At 39.8% G+C, this 25,368-nt stretch overlaps 1 protein-coding gene across 1 annotated transcript; it reads right to left on the bottom strand.

Annotated features, from left to right (window-relative positions):
* Nucleotides 1-22,301: 22,301 nt before the first annotated feature.
* Nucleotides 22,302-23,294, bottom strand: LOC141619376 (uncharacterized). The gene has a single exon (XM_074436394.1). It carries the CDS (start codon nt 23,292-23,294, stop codon nt 22,302-22,304), a length of 993 nt encoding a protein of 330 aa, XP_074292495.1.
* Nucleotides 23,295-25,368: the final 2,074 nt, after the last annotated feature.

Below are 25,368 nucleotides of genomic sequence, written 5' to 3' on the forward strand. Positions count from 1 at the left end.
CCGAAATGATCGGCTACGGTCGATATTTATAGTCTACCGGGGATCGGTATGGCTGGGTTGTCCGGGTTGTGAGTTGTGATGGCGGTGTTGATGATGGAGGAGTATGTGTTTTTATGTTACTGTTAATTGTGTTACCTACTCAGCTTCGTGGCTGACCCCGTGTATTCGTGTACGCCTGTGATGATCCAATTATTGGGGAGCAGATTGACAGTATTCGAGACCGATGGGAGCTGGCGGGAAGAGAGCTTGGATGACCGACTTAGTGCCTAGCCCACCTTAGTCTTTTTAGTAGTTTTATCGGACTTATGTTTTGGTCGTATTTGGAGACTTTGTTTTACTTTCGATTGTTATTTCACTATAAACATTATAATAAAGTATCGTGTTTCTTTCCTTTGTTATCTACTGCCTCGGGTTTCCGAGATGGTAACACCATCATTTATCTGAGGAGTCCTAGTTCAGGTCCTTAAATAAATGGGGGTGTTACAAAGTGGTATCAGAGCGAACGATCCTCAGGCCTAAACCAATGAATCTAATGAATGTAGGAAGAGTCAAATAAAATGAACCCCGGGATAGAACCGTTAGGAGCACACTAAAGGCAAGGGATGAGTTAGGGGCCCCCTCACACCGAACCATCGGCCCTCTCGGTTTGACCCGGTACCTTGAGATCATACGAGAGAAAAGGGTAGAGTAGGAAAGTTGTGTGATATTGAACATGAAAGAACTATTCCATGATGTGAAGAATTAGGCAAGGTGATATCTTTGTTAGTATAAGTATACATGTGTTCAATTGTGATTCGAGGCAAGAATTGGCATGATAATGAAGTAAAATATTTATATATATGATGCTTAAGATTTTTAAGATGGATGTTATGCCTAGTGATATGCGGTTATGTGATCCCTGAACCATGTTAGCTAGATATGTAGGGTAGGGGATGATTAGGATTGACTAAGTAATTCTAGTGTTGCAGGGGACATCACTAACTCTCTTAATTTTTATAGACATGCCTCCGAGAAGGGATACCGCTGCTAATGAAATCCAAGCGGAGTTGGATAGGCTCCGAGCTGAGAATGAGGCCCTAAAGGCCAAACGATTGGATCCGGGAAAGATGAGTACCATTGTGGCAAGGCACAACCCCACAATATTCACTGGAGAGGGGGAACCACGATTCTTTGGGGAATGGTGTAGAGAATTCACCAACTGTTTGAACTATTAGCATGTCCCAGGAAGAGCTGCAGGTGGATCAAGCGCCCACTATCTTAGGGCCACATGCAGGTGGATCGGTGGACCGGGAACAAGGTGGAGATACGAGAGGTTGCTAGGGATCTTGAGACGGGACATGTATCTTGGTTGGAATTTCAAGAGCTTTTGAAGAATGAGTTTATGCCCGAGTTCCAAAAAGCCAAACTAAGGGAGGAGTTTGACACCTTCAAGATGACAGAAGATATGACAGTGGAGACTTATCATCGGAAATTTCGACAGTTATCCTCATACACCGATGACTTTGGGCAGAATGAAGCTATGTTGGCTATGAGGTTTGAGCGGGGGCTCACTATGGACATCAATAAGAGGCTCTGGCGGCTCCACCCACTACTGTTCAGGACATTTACTTGAGGGCTGGTGTCTTCGAGAGGCTCTTTAAGCAGATCAAGGCGGATAAGAAAGGCAAGGCCGAGAAAAGAAAGCCGGAGACCACAAGCGATAATACGGGGCAAAGAAGCGTAGTTCGGGCAGATATGGTGGGTACTCCACTAACGGTGCCCCGGGGGTGTGAGAGCTCGAGTGGAGGCGGCTTCGGGGGCACCGGCGGGGAGGTAGTTTGCGGGGCTTACTTGTTTTGGCTGTGGAAAGACAGACACAAGAGGTTTGAATGCCGATCATCCGGGGCGAATCGGGCCCGCGGATATAGGGCACCTATGTCCGGGGTTCAAAGTGGCTCTCGTTCGGTGGGGTCTGGTATACAGCTTATCGCACACCTATGTCCGGCTATGGGGGAGGTGCGAGGTCCGGAGCTAGTAACGATTTACTGTGGAAGCTACAACAACTACCGAACCGTAATCAGCAGAGCCAACAGAGTGGGAGCACCAACTTTCAGAAGACTGCAAATGAAGGGAACAAACAATCTGGAGCAGCTTCTTCAAGTCAGAGTGGGGCTAAGTCCAGTGGCAAGCTTTATATCTGCGGAACATGCCAGAGTCTTAAACCTTAAGTCATATGATAGAGTTGTTGATTCGGTAGTGGTACCTTCAGGGGAGTCGGTGTCTTGTGATAGAGTCTACACTGGGGTACCAATTTAGATCGGAGAGGTTGTGTTTCACTGTGACCTTATAGAATTTCCCTTGGGGGGTTTTGAGGTGATTCTGGGGATGGACTGGTTAGGGAAGTACAAGGCTTTTATCGACTGCTATCAGAATAAAATCTCTTTGAGGGGACCTAAGGGAACTAGAGTGTCTTATAAGGGGTATGTGGTCAAGCCAAGAGTCAAATTCATATCTGTTAACACCCTAAAGTCGAGTCTGAGGAAAGGGGATCAGTTAATCTTGTGCCAGATGTGGGATAGTGAGTCGGAGACCCCTAAGGTGTCTGAGATTCCAGTGGTGAGGGAGTTCGAGAATGTATTTCCGGAGGACATTCTAGGGTTACCACCGAAAAGAGAAGTGGATTTTTCCATTGATCTAAAGCGGGAATGGGCCGATTTCTAAACCACCTTACCGTATGGGCCGAAAGAGATGGAGGAATTAAAGAAGCGAGTTGGATGAGCTAGCGAGAGAAAGGTTACATACGGCCTAGTGTCTCACCTTGGGAGCACCCGTGTTGTTTGTCAAGAAGAAAGATGGAAGCTTGAGACTTTGCGTGGATTACCGTGAGTTGAACAATGTGACCATCAAGAACCGTTATCCTTTGCCAAGGATCGATGATTTGTTCGATCAATTGAGTGGAGCCGGAGTTTTCTCTAAGATCGATTTGAGGTCGCTATCACCGATTGAGAATTAAGAACGAGGATATACCTAAGACCGCTTTCAGAACAAGATATGGGCACTATGAGTTCGTGGTCATGCCATTCGGGTTGACTAATGCGCGGCCGATGTTCATGGACTTGATGAATCGAGTGTTCAGTCCATACCTGGACAAGTTCGTGGTTGTGTTCATCGATGATATCCTGGTATACTCCAAGAATGAGGAGGAACATGAGGAACATTTGAGGTTAGTACTGAAAACCTTGGAGGAGAACCAGCTATATGCCAAGCTGAGCAAGTGCGAGTTCTGGTTGAAGAAAGTTGCTTTTCTGGGCCACGTGATCTCCAAGGAAGGGGTGTCGGTCGATCCTAGTAAGATTGAGGTAGTGACGAGATGGCAGAGTCCTAAGAATGTGGGTGAGATCCGAAGCTTCTTGGGGCTAGCAGGTTATTACCGAAGATTTGTCAAGGACTTCTCAAAGATCGCAAAGCCATTGACGTCCTTAATGCGGAAGGAGAACAGGTTTGTTTGGGATGAGAGTTGTGAGGAGGCGTTTCTAACCCTCAAAGAACGACTCGCTACAGCTCCTATCCTTGCACTACCAGATGGGAATGATAATTTCGAGGTGTATACCGATGCTTCCAAGAAGGGTCTGGGGTGCGTATTGATGCAAAACGGGAAGGTAATCGCTTACGCTTCTCGACAGTTGAAGACCTATGAGGAGAATTACCCTACTCATGATCTAGAGTTGGAAATTTGTGGTGTTTGCGCTCAAACTATGGTGACACTATCTTTATGGGGCTACCTTCAAAGTGTTTTCCGATCACAAGAGCTTAAAGTACATTTACACACAGAAGGAGTTGAACATGAGACAGAGGAGATGGATTGAATTGATTGGCGACTATGACATGGAGATACTTTATCATGAGGGGAAAGCGAATGTCGTAGCCGATGCCTTAAGCAGGAAATCCATCCATGCTTTGAACAGTGCTAGATCTAGAGTGAGGATGCATAATGAGTCATGGGGATGGGAATCCACGTGATTCGGCAAGGAGAGACTCTTGGGGACTTGACCGTTGAGCCGGAGTTATATGAGGAGATCAGAGAGCTACAGAAAGCCGATGCTAGAATTCAGAAGTGGCGCAGAACAGTAGAACAAGCAGAATCTGGGGTTGATTCCAGGTTTGTTATCCATGCTGATGGTAGTCTGAGGTTTGAGGGACGGTGGTGTGTTCCGGATAATGATGAGCTGAAGAGGAAGATTCTTACTGAGGCACATGCCACGCCATACTCGGTTCATCCTGGGGGAGATAAGTTATACAAGGACCTCAAGATGACCTTTTGGTGGCCGAATATGAAGAGGGAAGTTCCGAGTTCGTAGCTCGATGCTTGACATGCCGTAGAGTGAAGGGTGAACATAAGAGACCGCAAGGGAAGGTTCAACCATTAGATGTGCCGGAGTGGAAGTGGGAAAGCATTTCCATGGATTTCATCGTTGGGTTGCCTCGAACTCAGAGAGGTAACAATATGATTTGGGTGATCGTGGATAGGCTAACCAAGTCGGCTCACTTTATCCCCATGAAGGATACTTGGAGTAAAGCTGAGTTGGCCAAGGCTTATGTTCAGTATGTGGTGAAGCTGCATGGTGTACCCAAGGACATCATTTCCGATAGAGACTCCAGGTTTCTATCCAAATTCTCAGCGCGAAGTTACGAGTCACTAATGGGTACTCGATTAAAGATGAGCACCGCTTTTCATCCAGCTACGAGATGGTCGACGGAGAGGACTATTCGGACACTCGAGGACATGTTGAGGGCTTGTGTTTTGGAGTTCGGCGGGTCTTGGGAGGATAGACTGGGGTTGATTGAGTTTTCATACAACAACAGTTACCACGCTAGTATTGGGATGGCTCCATTTGAGGCTCGTATGGCGAAGAAGTGTAGGAGTCTGTGTGTTGGGATGATCGAGCCGATGCGGTAGTTTTGGGACCGAGAGATGATTCGGGAGATGGTTGAACAGTGCGAGATCATTCGAGAAGATGAGGGCGCCCAGGACCGGAGAAGAGCTATCGACGCTAGGAGAAGCGACATTTCTTTCCAGGTGGGGAGAAAGTACTTCTTAGAGTGTCTCCGATGAAGGGAGTGATGAGATTCGGGAAGCGGGGGGAAAGTTGAGCCGAGAAGTTTATTGGGCCATATGAGATCCTGGATAGAGTTGGAGAAGTGGCATATCGGCTAGCTCTACTACCAGCTTTAGCCAGGGTACATAATGTCTTCCATGTTTCTCAGTTGCGGAGATATTTGAGTGACCCTTCGCATATTTTGAGCCATGATGTGGTCGAGGTGGACGAGCAGCTGACTTACATCGAGACGCCTAAGGAGATCTTGGACAGGAAGGTTAGAAAGACCAGGCACGGAGAGACTGCTTTAGTGAAAGTGTTGTGGACTAATCATAAAGCAGAGGAGGCTACCTGGGAAACCGAGGCCGCGATGAGAGAGAGTTATCCGCATCTGTTCACTTGAGGTAAGTTACGGGACGTAACTTTCTTTTTAGGAGGGTAGAATGTAACATTTCGTGTTTATGTAGTCTAGTAGTGTGTTTGACCGTGTTAGTTATACGAGATGTCTTTTATATTTTCGTATGACATGTTTGGTACGGGAGCGAACTTCGGGACGAAGTTCTTTTTAAGGAGGCTACCTGGGAAATTTCTAATCTGGAAATTTCGATTCACATGAGTAAGTTGTTGTTTTGATGCTTTTAATTGTTGAAATATGATTCATATGCCTCCTTTTTCGTGCTTGTTGGTGATTATATGCTGTAAATTAGATTAGAAATTGCAATAGTTGAACCCGAAATTTCTAGGGTTTCCAAATTAAAATCGATTTTTGGTTGTTTTATAATGATTAGATAGTAAAATTGAGCCTTAGTTATGGTTTATATCATGTTGGAGGATAGATTTTGATGATTTCACCCTTAGAAAGTCGCCTTAAAACTCCGTCTTAAAAGTGCCTTAAATGGAAATTAGTGAATTATAATTGAAAAATTGGTGTCGTAATTAACAGTATAAGCATGAATTGAACTTCAATATGTTAATGGAAACGATGATTGATGAATATATGCCGAAATTCTCACAGCTGTAAAGACCGTCTGAAAAATTTGATTGAGTTAATTTGCATAATAGTGAAGGGTGATATTGGTTGGTCATGAATTATTCATTCCCTTGAATTAGTAACATGTAACTAGCAATGTACTAGAATCACCCTTAGAAGCATGATAGGGTGTTCACATTAGCTGAACATATGCGGCCATCATGATAACTATTGTCACCACTGTGTCTTATGAGTAGTAATAATATGAACTTGTGTGTTGAAATCGTAGAAACTGCTAATGAACTTGTATACTTATTTTCATACCCAAAGTAACAACGTGAAATATGTGCTTCACATGCTGAGAATGGTTGGAAAATTTGGTGTATACCTAGCTGAGCAACTAAGTTTGATAACATGATTTATGTGCTTCAAATATGGAATTGGTTGATGAATTAGCAAACTTACTAAGTATATAGAACCTAAATTACATGAAGTATATGCTTTCATGTTTATATAAATTGTTTGAACATATGTCTAAAGCAGATGCCGAGACTAAACCTTGGAACCCGTCAGAGTAAACGGGGAAGGGTTGATCCACTTGAGAGGGGGGAGGCTAGTGGACCGGTAGTACCCGCAGTTTCTGAGTACCCTTCTGTTGTTTTTGTTGACTTTAAGCAAAGGGAGCGTTTTGTAGCTTTACAAAAACGCAAGATGAGACCCACAAAGTGTATTGACACCGGTGTGTTAGAAGAGTTGGAAATAGAGACGGATGTCCGTCATATATTCGAGACCTTGGGTTTTTCTTGGTTTGTACGGGTTGAGGAAGCACACTTACCCTTTCCTTACCCTAGAATTCATGAGTTCATTTAACTATGACCCATGGGTCGATTTGTTGAGTTGATTGATGAATACCAGTTTCTTGTTAACCATGGATTTGTTTGCCTCTCACCTTGGGTTGGCCAAGCCTCCCAAGGACTCCATCACCGACATTCCCGCTGAGTGCGGCGTCACGCCGCCTCATGCTTGCTTAATCGGGAAGCAAGCTCCCACCGCAAGCAATATGCTGATTAATGACGTTCAGCACATCACCTTGAGAATCTTCCTCCGTTCTCTTTCAAACCTCCTCTATGATAGAAAGGATATCAGTAAGTTGAACAACCATGAGGTCTTACTTTTGATGTCGTACCTGAACCCGGAGCGGACCAAGAAAGTGGTCTTCAATGCTCCTTCCATAGTTTGTGCTGCTCTTGCCTTAATGGCTTCTTCTAATTCTCGATACCTGAGTGGTGGTGCCATTGCCACTCGGTTAGCTGAAAAGCTAACCTCCTTTGAGGCTTCTTCGGCGCACGTGCCACTTGCTACCCCGGTGCCTACCATGGATCGTGAATACTACCTCGACCTGAAGTGGTTGAGAACCTTGACCGACGGCAGCCTAGCATGGAGAGTGTATGGCATGAGTTGGATGAAGATTCCAGCTCCTGAGCACCTCCCAGCCATAGAGCCCTTAGAGCCGGCAGTGGTGACGGTGGATGGGGACGACGACGAGGAGGAGGAGGAGGAGGAGGATGAGGATACACCCCGCCAGCTGCAGACCTATCTCATTGATGGTACCATCCTTCAGGAGATGCCGGAGCCGACGAAGGGCGAAAATGCGGAAGTCCAGAGGGTGGAGAGACCCAGAGTGGTGAGGGGACCTCGTCGAGTGAGGGAGAGGGCCTCGGGGACTAGGCCACAGCCGGAGGCGCCGCAGCAGCAGCAGCAGCCTTTCCCGTACTACCCCTATCTTGATACCCCGGAGACACGGTCCAGCTACTTGTCGGAGAGAGTGTCATCTACTTTGACACTCCGGAACATGCATGAGATGGCGTACACTCAGGGGATAGGGACCGAGGGACCGCATCCAGTTTGGTGGAGTGGAGTAGGAGACTACTCGGGGGTTTTCCATTCCTACGGGGTGGATCAGTCGACGTGGGGGACACCTCAGTCCTTCCCTTACGGTGGTTTGACCCCGTGGTACTCGGGTTCAGCAGCAGGAGCGGGAGGGGATGCGGGGATTGGGTCATCGGGGGCAGGTACCTCGGGCGGTGGTGGTGATGAGACGATGTTCGAGCAGCAGCAGCAGGAGGAGTGATACTCCTTGTTTCTATCTTCATTCATGTTTGTTAGTAGTAGTTGGCTCTAGATGTGGATATTGTTGTCAGACTTTAGCGGTTGGTTCTCCCTAAACTTTGTTAGATTTGTATTGATGGCCATAAGGCCGGATTTAGTACTTTGGCAGGTAACAGGATGTTAGAAGTCGGGGAAGTCGTCCCGACTTGATCTTTATGAGACTAAGATATGCATTACATGATCCGTCGCAGTTTACAAAACATCTCGACTGTAGGTACTAGATAGAGTACCTCGTACTCTATCAAGTAGTCATGGAATTAGAAAAGGAAAAGCTTCGACTGAGGCCACTCGATCGAGTAGCCAAAGCACTCGATCGAGTAGCATGGCACTCGATCGAGTACCTATAGTTACTCGATCGAGTAGCACTGTTACAGGGGGTTTTGAAAATTAAAAATGTTCAAATGTTTATAATTGCAAGTCTATTGTTTCATATGATTATTAGTGCGTAGTAACACCTTTGGACAGTTAAATTCATGTGTTGGAAGTCGTGTTTGAAGTTTTATAAGCATGTTGGTCACAACTAGTAAGGCGGTAATAATTTCTTGTTACTTTTATTTTGTATACGCCTCATTACGATCTATTTATCGGAGTCGTAGCTTCTCATACATTTGTGCATACCATGTTAATATATGTTATCAACGGTGCCTCCTTACTCCGGTGGCGTGTGTACGAGGTTAAGTTAGCGAGTGTACAATTAGTGAGTAATGTCCATAATAATGTGGTTTTCACCCGTGTTTAGATACTCATAATGAGTAATACGTGTTGATATTTGGGGGGTGAACTTCGGGGACGAAGTTCCTTTTTAGAGGGGAAGAGTAATGTCGCGAAATAAAAAGGTTGTTTGAATGATGTTTTGCTCGGTTATAATGTTGTAGGTAATTGTTATAATGTGGTCGGTATCGTGAAAAAAAAAAAAAAAAAAAAAAAAAAAAAAAAATGTAACGACCATTTTCTTTGGTTCTTTAAAGTGAGTGTGATCGTATCTGAATCACGTTACCAAGTAATATGGTGGCATTAGTTGTACCACGTGAAAGTTGATACGAGACATGTTTTAGATCAATAGTTTGATAGTCGATGTTGTATGTTCGGAGATCGTGTGTGACGATTCGCATTGCGAGTTGGATGCTTTATATGTATAAGATAACCGTTGTCTGGGATAAAGCTTACATGATAGTGGCAAGAATCGATAGGTATAAATGTGGACGGTGATGATGATGACATGGGGGGGGAATGGCATTTACAAGAGTAGTGGTTTGGCCGGGAAGTTTGGTAAGGTTGTGTTGGTTCCGTGTCGAGAGCGGGAGAGGTGAGTTGAACTTCGGGGACGAAGTTCTTTTTAAGGAGGGAAGACTGTAATACCCGCCCTTTTAGGGACCCTTTGACCATCCTTGACTGTCCTTGGGAACGGGAGTAGTCTTAGAAAAGTATGCTAAAACCTGTTTGAGCTGCGTGTAAATGAGGTACTCGATAGAGTAGAGGCTACTCGATCGAGTAGCTAGGGCACTCGATCGAGTAGGGGGTTACTCGATCGAGTATGTTGGGTACTCGATCGAGTGCCTGGTTTTCAGCGGGGGGTTATATATCGCGTTTTGTTAAATCCGCAAATCACTTTCGCCACTTTCCTCCTATCCTTCAGCCGCCTCTTTCCCTTCCCTTCACCTCAAAACCTCCATGGATGCCTCTTGGAAGGTTCTTGTGCCTTAAGAGCGCCTCTTGAGTCGGGTAGCGGTCTTTGCTTTGAGTTTCCCCTAGTAGGTATGTCATAATCATCATCCGTGCCTTTGTCTCTATAGTTAGGGTTTGCTTGTAGTAATAGATATTTGTATGGTGGTTATAGGCTTTGCTTGGTCGCTGGCTATGTTATCTATCAGCGTGGATTGGTTGCGGTTGCTTAAAGGTAGGTTCGCCTACTCAGTCTCTGTAGACGGTCTAGTGTGTCGGTCGTTGTGATAATATTGTGGTTGCTTGACATGGTAGTTGTATTGTGTTGTGGTTGTGGTTGTGATCGTTGTTGATGGTTCTCGAGGTGCGTCCTCGGCTGAGTGGAGTCACTTGCGGGAGTGGCTTCACGCCCTAGTTTCGCCCTTCGTGGAACCCGCCACGGAAGGGGATGTGCACATTAATGAGCAGGGTTATCGCTCGGTGTGATGAGCGGGGCTTAGGTGGGAGCGGCTGCGGTCCCCCACTGGCAGGGCTGGTCCAGTGGACAGTCAGTGACAGGTTCGGTTGGTTTGTCGAGGTTGTGGTTGAGACTAATGTCATTGTTTGTATTGTTGTTTGTGGTTGCTATTGCCTTATCTTGTCTCAGTACTGACCTTGTGTGGTTGTTTGTTTGTTATGTGTCTGCCGTGATCCCTTATGGTGAGCAGTCGGTCTTAGCAGGTGTTGATGTCGTTGATAGCTGAGGTCCGGGCAGGGATGAGTCTTCACGAGATATGGTGGTCATAACGAGTAGTTTTTGAGTTGTGCCTTTATGTTGTATTTTGGTTTGAATCACTTGTAAATTTACGTAATAGTTCTTTGATTGACGTTTGATAATTACTCTCCTCGGGCAACCGAGATGGTAACGCCCTTATATGCTAAGGAAGGCCTAGTTAAGGCTCCTCTGAATATCGGGGTGTTACAGCTAATTTGAGTTGGGCATCCCAATCGGAGAAATTTGACCCATTATTTTCAAGTTTACAACGATCCATGAAGGATCGGAGCCATGAGGCATTAGCGAGAGGTGTGGCGTTAGTGATAGGAGTAGCCATTTGTTATGAGAATTAAAAGCGGTCTACAAAACAAAATATAGAAGGAATAAAACATATGTCGTTTTCAAAATAATAATACTCGTAAAATAAATTTAAACAAGTTTTATTGCATTTATCTAGTGACCTCTACCCAACTTGATAAATGATTCCAATACCCAAATTCATATTAATTTAGGCATCGGTAAAGCCGAAAAACAACCCTTATCAATATAACTCGGTAGATTAACCTTTTAATCGATTCTACTTTTAGAACTCTTGGTCGATAAATTTACATTAAAATTTATCTTTAGCCCGAAACACATCCGGCAACCGTCGAGAATACTTTCGTTGAGTTCAACCCAAATTTCGAATAAATGTGTCCATGATCCAAACTTACATCAACTTGGGCATCGGTAAAGCCGAAAACAACCCTCATCTTTATAAATTCGGTGGGTAGACATTTATCACCCACTTCCCCTACGTAACAAGGTTTGTACGGTAAAGCGAGTGCACTCCCTCACGAAATAGGTTTTCATGGTTTCTACTTTTTGGTAAGGCTATGTCTCAATTGATTATTTTAGCGAGAGGTCATGTCAATTTATTATCTATCACGTTTTAAGTGAACTAAAGCGGTGAACTACGATAATTCTAATTGACACGGTCGATAAACTCGATTAAAATGACAATGCATGTTTTAGTTATGGCGATTTAGCGATGCATGCAACATATAAATAAAATGCAAAACATAAAATAAATCCTAGTATGGCCTTCCTAAAATAGAAAATCTAATTAACTATTACATATTCGGAAACCAACACCATTGGTCCCTTGAACTTTGGTTATGGCACGCATCTCGAGGTAACACCGTCTTTATGTATCGCCTTCTTGAGTGACACCGTCTTCATGGAACTCCGGAATTATTAAATTACATAACAAATTACATAACTTCCTATTATACATTTGTAATTAAAATAAAATAAATCTATTAAATTACAAAACGGTGATACGAGATCACAATAAATTACAACTGAATCGATATTCCCATACATTTCGGGTAATATCAATTAAAATAAAGGCCATACTAAGTAAAAATTACATAATTCAAAATTACATAAAATAAAATTATGACAATCATAAATAAAATGCAGCATTATAATATGTATGAACATGCCCAATTTTATGCTAAATCGCCTTTAAGGAGCCAATATCGTATATTAAACGGTTTTTACGGATTTGCGTGATTCAACCTTTTAAAATCACAATAAATTACATAAAATCATATCTATGCACAAGTTAATTACCCTAACCAACTTAGGACTCAAAATTAGTCTCCGCTAACTATTTGACTATAATTAACTAATATTTGTTAAAATTGTTCATTAATGGACCCAAAATTACAATAAAATGCTATAAACTTCAAATAAATCATAAAAATTCAAATAAATTTGAAATTTGAAATTTAAACTCATGCACATTCTGTAAAAATACCATGAGACTCATAATGTTCAAAAACTTAGGTTAAAAATTTCGAAATTTATCCGGAAAAACAAAGTTGCGGTTTATCTGTTTTAACAAATATAATCATAAAAACATGAGAAAAATTATATTTATCAACTTTTCAATTTTAGATCTGAAATAGGTAATAAAATGCAACATGTGACGTTTTTCCTTAGTCATGGAGTATGTTTTAGCAATTATTCACTAATTAAGTCACTATTTATGCTATTTTTCATCAAAAATTCATAAATCATGCATAAAGACTTCAATATAGCCTATTATTTTATACACATCTTGTAAAATTGCATTTGACAACATACTAAATTTCTACGACCAGATTCGAAATTTATCTCATATTAACCTATTTTTCATCTAAATCCGATTTTTATCATGAAAAATCCATATTTCGAGCATAAAAACTCCACAAATTCTGAAAATTTACAGGTCATCTAAAAATAATACAAGTGATAACATATCCAAAAACCACTTGAAAATTCGAAGTTTAGCTAATTTTAGTCCGAAAATGACATTTTAATCATAAAATCACATTATTAATGCCGTTATTATATAAGATGAACAATAAAAATCCATAAATTAACCAAAATATCCTAAATACATTTTAGGATCAGAAACTTTAACATGCATAATTTATTTCGTGATATATCATAATAACACAAATTTACAAGTTTTATACGTTAATCGTATAACTCGAAAAAACTATAACCGATTTGCATGCAAACAACCAAGGCTCTAATACCGCTTGTTAGAAATCTATATCTCATTACTAGATATATTCATATATGTGATGATTTAATTTAGTCATAAAATTAAATGTTGATCTTATGCATGCAAACAATAAAAGGAATAAGAAAGAAATCATCATCTTACATTGAAGATTTCGGATTATTTGGGCACAAGTGAGTTCTCCTACTCACTTGTTCTTGAGCTTCCTTAAGTGGATGAACAAGGATTCAAGTAGAGAATCCCTCCCAAGGATTAATACCCAAAGTAACAACTTAATAAAATTAATATTATTATTACTAGAACAATATTAATTTTGTATAAAATTGACCAAAATATTATTTTGTTCCCTCAATATTTCGGTTAAGAGAAAGGGAGAAAGAGGAAGATTTTATCTCACTAAAAACTCTTATTTTAGTTGTATGTTGAAAATGAATAATACACTAATGTTTTTTTAGGTAGTGTATATGGTAAAAATTAAGGAGAAAAACCCATGGTTTTCTCCTCTTAAAACCGGGGGGAATGGGGAGGGAAATGGCCAATGCATGCACAAGGTTGTCTTCACAAGAGCAAGTAGGGTTGCATGGCTAGGTTTAGGAAGAAATGATTATGTTTACCACTAACATAATCAACATAATATATTCCTAATATCACCCCTAATTTCAGTCATTTAGAGATAAAATGGATTCCATTTTATCTTTGTCAATTTGTCACATGTCACATGTCATGTAAAAATATTATGTCTTTTTTAACACATTAAAAATCAACGCATTAATAAAAATACGTCATATACAAAATTGACTTAGTAATTCATAATTACTTGTACCAAAATATTTTACCAAATATAAATCACAACATCTTGTATTTATAATAAATTTATTCATTCAAATGCAATTGTTTCCTTAAACAATAATTTCATCTAAGTAATAAAACAATTCGATTACTTAGACCCTATCTTATTTAATCAAATTACAATGAGACACGTAAATATTACTTCCAAAATCGTCCGTCAATTTTAAGTAATTTAATTAACCCGTATCGTCATACGATCAATTAAATGATCAATTAAGAGTGTTACCCTTTAGGTATGACCTAAGGGGATCAACTGATCACCACCGTCTCACGACAGTAATGTGAAACTCTAGTCAGTCAATCATTACCGATATGTGTGGACCAGTTGACAGTAAAATATTACTTCCCAATTGTATTCTTTAAAATGAGACTTAAACATGTGATCATCATGATCAACAGTTGTGATCGCATCATTGTCGGAGGACACATATTCCAACATGCAAGGCTACTAGTTAGTTTTAATCATTGTGTTTTCCACTTAAAATAAAAACACAATATAAACCTTATACTCCCTCCATATTTTCGGCACATATGACATAAAATGGAAGGTCCATTTTATTTTGTCTTTTGTCAATTGTGACATATGTGACATGTTACTTGACTTGTGAAATTGTAATGTATTTTTAACATATTAAAAATCAACATACTCATAAAATATGTCATATACAAAATCGACTAGTAATTCATAATTACTTGTGCCAAAACGGTTTATCAAATTATAAATTACAACGTCTTGTATTTATAATAAATCATTCATTCAATTTCAATTTCAATTGTTTCGTAAACAATAATTTTATCTAAGTAATAAAACAATTCGATTACTTAGGCCGTATCTAACTTAATCGAATTACAATAAGACACGTTAATTTTACTCACAAGATCATCCGTCAATTTTAAGCAATTTAATTAACTCGTATCGGCATACGATTAATTAAATAATCAATTAAGAGTATTTCCCTATAGGTATGACCTAAGGGGATCAACTGATCACCACCGTCGCACGACAGTAATGTCAAAGTCTAGTCAGCCAATCATTACCGATATGTGTGGACCAGTTGACTGTAAAATATTACATCCCGCATGTATTCTTAAAATGAGATTTAAACATGTGATCATCATGATCGACAGTTGTGATCGCATTATTGTCGGAGGACACATATTCCAACAATCTCCCACTTGTCCTCGACAAGTGTGCGTCACCAATTCTCTTGTCCTATTACTATCTCCCACTCAATGCAAGGTGTCTTTCAGGTCGTACTTGTAAGTGATCATATCGAGAGTGGTTTCCTCGATCTGGAGAATAACTGATTGACCGGGATTATCTACCATAGATATTTTCCGAGCGTGGCCACGTATTTTCAGTTCATTACTCCTCGAGTGGCCCTGAGATATTGTTATAACCCTAACAAGGGGTGGACAATTCCTACCGCACTTATTCCCTTCGACTAGCCATAGCCATCATAACCCAAAATATGTCCATTTGACCCCATTTATGAAGGTCATGGTAACATAAATCAAAGTTAATCTGAAACTGTGCCACCTTAGGCGAACAGTCTTTAGTTAAAAGAATCGACTCATTAGAATACTATAGTATCTCTCGCCACGACCAGGCTATATAAATTTGCCAGAACTCTATAAGCGGTCATTAGCCCGACAAAGTGTTCCTAACAGTCTGCCTATGTGATCGACTAGTCATCTCACATGACTCCATGACACTTGAACTTGTCATCAATCGCATCACACTCTAGTCACTTCGAGACGTCACCTCATGTAAGTGACTATGGGCAAATATAATGCTAATCCGTGTTCACTTTAACGGGGTTCAATTGTCTCTACAACCCGTTTGGATGTAACAAAGTATAAGGTGAGTTAATAATAATTCAAACGAGAAATGTCGACATCACATTCGGGTAGTCAATACCATATTACAACCTTGTGATGTATATTGTAAGTGTGTAAACACTAGTTACTCGCAACATGTGTTTAACACACCATTGTGTCCATGTGTTCAAACTCTTGAATTGCATTTTCCTTTATTATCATGTTTGTCTCACATAGCATGAATCTTACCAAGTACATATCTAGTTTCCCAAACTAGGTACAGGTTCTTTACTTTGAGAGAACTTTCTTGTTGTTTATCACATAACAAACGAATTATGGTGGATGACATAACTCATACTAATCAAATGTTCTTCCAACTCATAATGTACTAGGTATATGTTTTGTAGGATCTTGCAACAATTGTCAAGATGATTAGCCTAGCGCTTCTTATAAGTCCTAGCAATTTTGAAAATACTAGTTTTGAGTAACTTCTTACTATAACCAAGTAACTTCTCAAACTTCTTATTTCTCCTTTTAGCTTAAACAGCTTAGGATTTTCATAAATCCTTACGCGTTTTCGAACTTCAATATGTGCAACTTCTCGTCACATAACAAAGTGTTCTGTCAAACACTAGAATAGCTCATTAATTCTTCTCGAGAATTCATGACGATTCTTCTATGGCTTACCAATGACTCATCATGCTCTTAAGCATATGATTCATTATAGGACGTGTGCATGATTATTCTAATGGCGGAAACATTAGTAATCTTTAATCATGTGATCAATCATTCTTAGGTTCAATGAATGACCATGACTGCTTATGGTAATTCCATTTTCATCGATATGAATAACCTACGTTTCTCGTTGATCTGATGTGCATATCTCAATGCCTATCCAACATCCCATGATGTGATTGGATTCATCTTAGTCGATTTTTATCCAGAATTGAAAACTCAAATACTTCTTTGTGAAAGATAGTACTAGCTCGTCATTCTCAATGAGTAATGAGTTATAAATTTTACAAGATGATTTCTCCCACTAAATTTCATGTCTTCACATGATAATTTCAAACTCCCACTCAATTCCACATGTTTTGTATTTGACTACTCAATCGAAACATTTCAAGAATTGAAATCAATTTTGCTTTGCCAAGTTGTTAAGATAAAACCATATATGTTCCCAACATATCTTTTCAAAATACCTATTTCGAAAAGGTTTCAACTTTAAACTTATGGAAAGAGATTTTAATCTCTAACTCATTCATTTTTATAATGATGCGTAGCAATGTCATTATTTAAAAGTGAAATCCCATTTAATTCACGTCCTTCAAAATACCCCTTTTGGAAGGAGGTTTAACCATTTCATTTTCATAATGAGGTTAAGTAATGACACTAGCGTGGTTAGCAATTAACTTAGCTTTTGTAGACATCGGCATATCTTTCTTTGCAACTTTTAGTCATAAATCTCATTTATATTCAAGGATGCAACTTTGTTTCGTTTAGGCTCTTAAGTAAATATCAATATTGAAACTCTATTTATATCTAGGTCATAAACTAGCAAAATCTCTTGTTGAGACTTATCTATAGTCATTTTCTTTCAAAACTTTCTTTTGGTCTCCTCGTGTAGTTACCTTAAGAACATATTCTTTTGATTACTTCACTTGGTCTCTTTTGTCATGTAGATCTCATCTATTCGAGACCATAGATCTCATCTATTCATGTATACTATCTATTTAGGTATACAAATCATTCTTTCTTTCGTAGATCTCATTTACTCAAGCATACAAATTATTCTTTGTATTCTTTGTGTCTTCATTTTTCTCCCACTCTATCTTTAGAATAAATACACTACATATTCAAAGATAGCTTATGAGACACAAATAATGATTTGAAGTAGAAGGAGGATTATCTCACAGATTAACTAATAGGTTTGATGAGTGTACTTGGTAATTGACATTCTTTTAGGAGAATTCATCAACTCAATATCACTTTATAATTGATCATACACAAGCCTCAAGCTTGTGGACATATAATGAATCCCATCATTATAATTGTCTATTGGATCACTTTAAGTAGATGATCATATGTTTCTATGTGCAAGCATATAAAGATGAAGTTTTAGAACAAACGAATACGATAATAGGGGTGACTTGGGTTGCAAGCCAAGCCACCATAATCCAAAATACAACCATTGTTTAGAAAGGATCAAACATTTCCATGTCGAACACGGAAATCAAAATAGTTCTAAAATTCATAACATTAAAATAAAGACAATAATAAAATCCAAGCTTCATTGGTAGCTACTCCTAGCTCCTTCATGATTTCTCAAGCTTTCTTCTCTTTTCCTTTTGTCTTTGCTTGGAGGAGGCCCTATTTACAATAAAAAGGGGATACATTATCACAACGTTGTATCAAAATACCATAGTTGAATTAGAAACATAAAAGAAAGGATAGTCATTTACCTACTGGAGTGATCTTTCCAGCTTTGATGTCACCAAGATACTTGGAACAATTCCTCTTCCAATGTCCAACACCATTACAATAATGGCATTTATCAAGAGTACCCTTGTTGGTTTTGAAAGTGCTAGCTTCAAAAGTCTTAGCCTTGGTGGACATGGGAGCTTGCCTCTTACCCTTTTTCCCATTCTTTTTGAACTTCCCCTTGCTCTTAGTGCTTATATTAAGCACATCCTTAGGTGGGTTAACATTTAGCCCCATGTCTCTTTCGGCTTGCACAAGTAACTTGTGTAACTCTTCAAGAGACACGTCCTTGTCTTGCATATTGAAATTCACCCGGAATTGTACATATGCCTTGACTTTGGATAAGGAGTGAAGAATCCTATCTGCAATGAGTTCCTTGGGGATTTCAACCTTTTGAAGTTTCTATGTCTCGACTAGCTCCAACAATTTGAGCACGTGAGGGCTAACCTTTTGGCCCTCCTTAAAATCGAGATCAAAGAATGCCGAGGCCGCCTCATATTGGACGATCCTCGGTGTTTGTGAGAACATTGTCACAAGTTTGGAATAGATTTCATTAGCGTTGCCCATTTTAAAGGCTCTCCTTTGGAGATCCGCCTCCATAGCAAAAATCAACACATTTTTCATAGCGGCGGACTCTTTGTGGTAAGCCTCATATGCTTCCCTAGTGGCGGCACTCGACCTAGCATTAGGTTCGGGTGGAGAGGCCTCGGTGAGGTAACGAAGCTTGTCGTCACCTTGAGCGGCTAATTTGAGTTGGGCATCCCAATCGGAGAAATTTGACCCATTCTTTTCAAGTTTACAACGATCCATGAAGGATCGGAGCCATGAAACATTAGTGAGAGTGGTGGTGTTGGTGTTCAGTGCGGCCATTTGTTATGAGAAATAAAAGTGATCTACAAAACAAAAATAGAAGGAATAAAAGACTTGTCGTTTTGTAAAATAATAATAATACTCGTAAATTTTAATTTAAACAAGTTTTATTGCATTTATCTAGTGACCCCTACCCAACTTGATAAATGATTCCAAGATCCAAATTCATATTAACTTGGGCACGGTAGGGCCGATTCATCCCTTATCAATATAACTCGGTGGATTAATGCTTTAATCGATTCTACTTTTAGAAGTCTTGGTCGATAAAATTACATTAATATTTATCTTTAGCCCAAAACACATTCGGCAATGGTCGAGAATACTTTTGTTGAGTTCAACCAAAATTTCGAATAAATGTGTCCATGATCCAAATCCACATCAACTTGGTCACGGTAGGGCCGATTCATCCCTTATCAACATGAATTCGGTGGATAGACATTTATCACCCACTTCCCCTATGTAACAAGGTTTGTACCCTGGTATGGCCGAGCGCACTCCCTCATGAAATAGGTTTTCATGGTTTCTACTTTTTGGTAAGGCTATGTCTCAATTGTTTATTTTAGCGAGAGTTCATGTCAATTTATTATCTATCACGTTTTAAGTGAACTAAAGCGGTGAACTACGATAATTGTAATTGACACGGTCGATAAAATCGATTTAAAATGCATTTTTAGTTATGGCGATTTAGCGATGCATGCAACATATAAATAAAATGCAAAGCATAAAAATAAAATCCTAGTATGGTATTCCTAAAATAGTAAATCTAATAAACTATTACAAATTCGGAAACTAACTCCTTTGGTTCCTTGAACTTCGGTCTTGGCACACACTTCAAGGCAACACTTTCTTTGATGGACCGCCTTCTCGAATGGCACCGTCTTCAAGGAACTCCGGAATAATTAAATTACAAAATGAATTACATAACTTTTTTTTTTTTTTGGTGAAATGTGAGATTATATTAAAATCAAATAATAAGTTTAATTACAAGAGGATATCAAGCACCATTAACCATAAAGAGCCTTAGCTAACCAAAACAGTATGCATACACTTCTTTTTGCCTACACATGCTGCTAGCACACTCCTAGGACACCCCATTTTTCCAGCAATTTCTTCTCAGTACTCGAAACAGGCTTCATGAGCTTCCTTCTGATTCTACTCTTTACATCCTCAATGATTTGTTCAGCTACTTTTTCTGGCTTAAGCAACACTTGTTTCATTCTGGCACTATTCCTTTGCATCCATACCTGATAATAGCTTGCAGTTATCATCAGGAATCGAACTTTCTGCTTCAGGCTTCCTTTAGATGACAGCATTCCCATGCTCCTGTTAGTCTGCAGTGGGAATCCACACCAGTTCTCCATCTGGTGTATTACTTTCTGATTGTATCTGCAATCAAAAAATAGATGTTCCTGTGTTTCAACATCAATGCCACAGATCAAGCAGCAATCATCTGTACAGTAGCCTATTTTACAAAGTTTTTCCTTCACATTCAAACCATTATTCATGATGATCCAAGCAATAATGGTATGTTTGGGTATGTTCCATTTGTTCCAAACCAGAGGCACCCAATCTTGCTTAGGCTGTTTAATCCTAAGCCAATCATATCCACTTCTTATGGAATACCCTTTAACATCAGCAGTCCACTGTCCATCAGAGTATCCATTTTTCATCATTTCTTTGACTTTGCATATGTTCTTCCACGACCAAGCAGCATCAGCAGGAGGGACATACTCATGCCAATCCCTTCCTTTTAAATATACTTGATTGACCCATCTAATCCACAGTCTATCAGCCTTCCCATAAATCCAGTCCACCAGTTTGGCCACTGTTGTATAATTCCATAGCTGTGCTTTCTTAATTCCCAGACCTCCCTCTTCTTTAGGCAGTGTAAGCTTATCCCAAGCAATAAGTGGGACTCTGTGATATTCAGCACTGCCATCCCATAAATAATTTCTGCAAATGCCCTCAATTCTCTTGATAATGCTCTTTGGTAACAGAAAAATGCTTGCCCAATATGAGTAGAGAGTATTAAGAACTGAATTGATGAGTACTACTCTACCTGCATAGGAGAGTTTTCTTGCCCCAAGGCTCCTTATTCTTCCTACCATCTTCTCTGCTATAGTATTGCATTCAGTCTTAGTCAGTCTACCTGCTTTGATGGGGACTCCAAGATATCTAAATGGCATAGCACCCTCCACAAACCCTGTAGCCTGTTGTATGTCCTCTTTAAGCTGTTGCCCAACTCCATTGTAATAGACCTCAGATTTAGAGCTGTTCATAGACAGGCCAGAAGCTCTAGAAAAGGATGAGAAAGCCCTGAGTAACAGTATTATAGAAGTAGCATTGCCCTTACAAAACATTAACAGGTCGTCTGCAAACATCAGGTGATTCAATTTGGATGCCTTACAAAGAGGATGGTATTGGAATGGCCATCTAGCCACAGCATAATTAATCATTCTGGTAAGGTAGTCCATGCATATGGTAAAAATAAGAGGAGAGATAGGGTCCCCTTGCCTCAACCCTCTTTTACCTTTAAAATAACCAAAACTACCACCATTGAGACATAAAGAGAAGGATGTGGATCTTATGCAAGTCATAACTTTATGAGTAAATTCAGAAGGAAATTTCAGGCCCTGAAATAATTGCTCAACAAAATCCCACTCCACTGTATCATAAGCTTTCTGGAGGTCAATTTTAAACAAACATCTTGGTGACACAGCATTCCTGTTATACATCTTGACAATGTCCTGACAAATAAGTACATTCTCTATAATAGATCTTCCTTTAATAAAGGCTCCTTGATTGTCACTTATGAGATCAGGCAAAACTTGAGACAGCCTATTACATAGTAATTTAGATATTACCTTGTAAATCATATTACATCATGCAATAGGTCGAAATTGTTTGACAGTGGTTGGCCTCTCACATTTTGGTATGAGAGTAATGTTAGTGGCATTTATCTGGTTTAGAAGCTTACCAGTGGAGAAGAAATCTTTGATAGCATCACACACATCTTCTCCTATAACATCCCAACTGTCCTTGAAAAATGCACTTGTGTATCCATCAGGCCCTGGAGACTTATCAATTGGAGTGTCAAAGAAGATTTTTTTTGATTTCAGCATTAGTGACAGGTGCATTTAACAACAGTGCATGGTCCTGAGTACAGAATTTCCCCTCATTTAGAACACACTGTCTCACTTGCTCAGTAGGTTTATTGCTGCCTAGGAGAGTTTGATAATAGTCAAGAAAGGCATTTTGGATGGTCTGGCTCTCAGTACATACATTACCATATTGATCTTCAATCTGAATCACCTTATTCATATTAATTCTCTTCTTGATGGCTCCATGAAAGTATGCAGTGTTACTGTCACCCTCTTCTAGCCACTGGGACTTGGCTTTCTGACTCAGGAAGCTGTCTCTTGCCACACTCAACTTCTTAAGATCAGCAGCAGCTTGAAATTCCTTCTGCATCAGTTCAGTATTGTGGATATCAGTGGCTAACTGTTTCTGCAACTCCTGGAGTCTGGTTTCTGCGATTAGAGTGTTGTTAACAATATCAGGATAGCAACTCCTATTCAGTGCCTTCAAAGCAGGTTTTAGAGCTTTCAGTTTCTTAATGACAGCAAACATTTTATGCCCTGGGTAGTTTTTGTTCCATTGTTCAGTAACTGTGGGTATAAAATCGTCTACTTTGCCCCACATATTGTAGTACTTAAAACTAGCTCTCCTGCCACCCCCTATCTCATAGTTGCCCACAGTACACGGGCAATGATCAAATAAACCCTCCGGGTGGAAGTGTGCCATCATATTAGGGAACTGATTCATCCACTCCTGATTAACCATGAACCTGTTCAACCGACTAAACACTCTTGTAAGTGGTTCCTGTTTGTTGGTCCATGTGTAGTACGCTCCAGTAGCAGCAATATCAGTGACACCACAGGTAGCAATACAGTCCAAAAATTCATCCATATCAGCCTGTCTGGTGTTAGCACCCAGTCTTTCATTAGGATCAATAACAGTGTTAAAATCTCCTGCCAAAGCCCAAGCCCCACCGCATTGACCGCTATCTTGTCTAACTCTCGCCATAGGTCTCTTCTTCCAATACCATCATTGTAAGCATACACCATTGTGAACCAAAACTGTTACTTAGATATCCTAGCAGTTACTCGTGTATGAATAAACTGTGCATCATATTGACACACCATGACATCAAAGAGATTAGGCTTCCAGAGAATCCATACACGTCCTCCTTTATGCAAACTACTATTAGTTGTGACACACCATCCATCTAACATAGTGCTAGAGATGTTGCTCACATTTTTTGCATTTATTTTGGTCTCAATCAATCCAAACAGACCAATATCTTTATTATGTATAAACCATTTCACCGTTTTTTGTTTATTTACATTATTCAAACCACGAACATTCCAAAATCCTATGTTATTCATTAATAATATTGGAATGAGGGGTAACGTTTTGGCCAATGCCAACTTTTGGAATTACTTCACCTTCCACAAGAGCTCAGAGGAACCGGTCTTATGGGGAGTTCTTTGGTGTGGATGTTTGATCGATAGTAATACGTGCAGGAGAAGAAAAAGGGGTGCATTCAGGAGATTTCACCGCTTTCTGATCGGGTTGTACAAAGTGGTCCAATGACTACAAAGCTTTGGCTTCCAGACTTGCTGTACTGGTTTAGGCACTTGCTTATTTGTTGCAGGTTTCCTGCAAGTATTCATTTCATGCCCTATTCCTTTACATTTGGTACACACTGATGGTTTCCATTCATATTCAATCCCCACATAGATCATCTTGCCAGACTCATCTAAAAATCTCACTTTAGATGGGAATGGTTGGCCAACATGAAGCTCAATCATTACACGTGCAAAACCCAGTCTGGTTTTGTCCACTGTAGCTTGATCCGCTTTCTGGAATTTGCCTACCAGGCCTGCTATGGCAGGCAAACATTTACCCCAGAATTTGAGGGGTAGATCATGAATCCTTATCCATGCAGGCACTTTTTTGACATCCTCCTTCATTAACTCAACATTCACGTCCCAGGGTCGAATTATCAGGGGCTTGTTATCAAACATAAAATGACCTGCCTGCAATATGGCTTCCCTATCCTTGCTATGCTTGAATCGTACTAGAAATATCCCATTTGGCATAAAGGATATCCTGTCTACATTGTGCTTCTGCCATATTCGATGAATAAAGCCTTGCAAAACCTCCCATGGAGGATTTGCTCCTAGAACAAAGCAGTACACCGCATTGTTCCAGAATTCAATTTCTTCTTTTGTGTCTTCTGTGGTGAACTGCAAGATATTTTCAGTATTCTCTTCTTCCTCAGAAACCACGACACGCTTTCTTCCTCGTTGTGTGACCCATGCATTATCTTCAATATCTGTTTCTGTCACATCTTCTACTATAACTTCCTCAACCGGTTGATTATCATCAACCTCATCAAACTGTAGTCCAGGGATACCATTAATTTCCTGCATAGTTTTTGTTTTTATCACATCTTCCTCTTGTGGTCCCGTTTTCTTAGTTTTCTCCTTACTATTTGTACTTTTCCTTGCTGATTTCATCTTTTGAAGCCTACTAGATTGCTTATGCTTCGTCTTGCTAGATGAATTACGTGCCATTGATGAGAAATCAAGCTGAAAAGTACGTGAAAAGTAGGCTACTTAGGGTTTTTCCGCTAGGGTTCATAATCGCCTCCTTTAGGTTCAATTGGTCTTTTTCCTTTCGGTAATTCCACAACTTATTTGGATTTTTTGGGTTTTTCGTATTTGGGGTTTTAAAGTAAAAATAAATCTATTAAATTACAAAACGGTGATACGAGATCACAATAATTACAACCGAATCGATATTCCCATACATTTCGGGTAATACCAATTAAAACTAAGGCCATACTAAGTAAAAATTACATAATTCAAAATTACATAAAATTAAAATATGACAATCATAAATAAATTGCAGCATTATAATATGTATGAACATGCTAGATTTATGCTAAATCGCCTTTTAAGAGCCAATATCATATATTAATTGGTTTTTACGGATTTGCGTGATTTAACTTATTAAAATCACAATAATTACATAAATTCTTATTTATGTACAAGTTAATTACCCTAACCATCTTAGGACTCAAAATGAGTCT

Source organism: Silene latifolia, chromosome X (assembly GCF_048544455.1).
Source record: "Silene latifolia isolate original U9 population chromosome X, ASM4854445v1, whole genome shotgun sequence".
Taxonomy (NCBI): Eukaryota; Viridiplantae; Streptophyta; class Magnoliopsida; order Caryophyllales; family Caryophyllaceae; genus Silene; species Silene latifolia.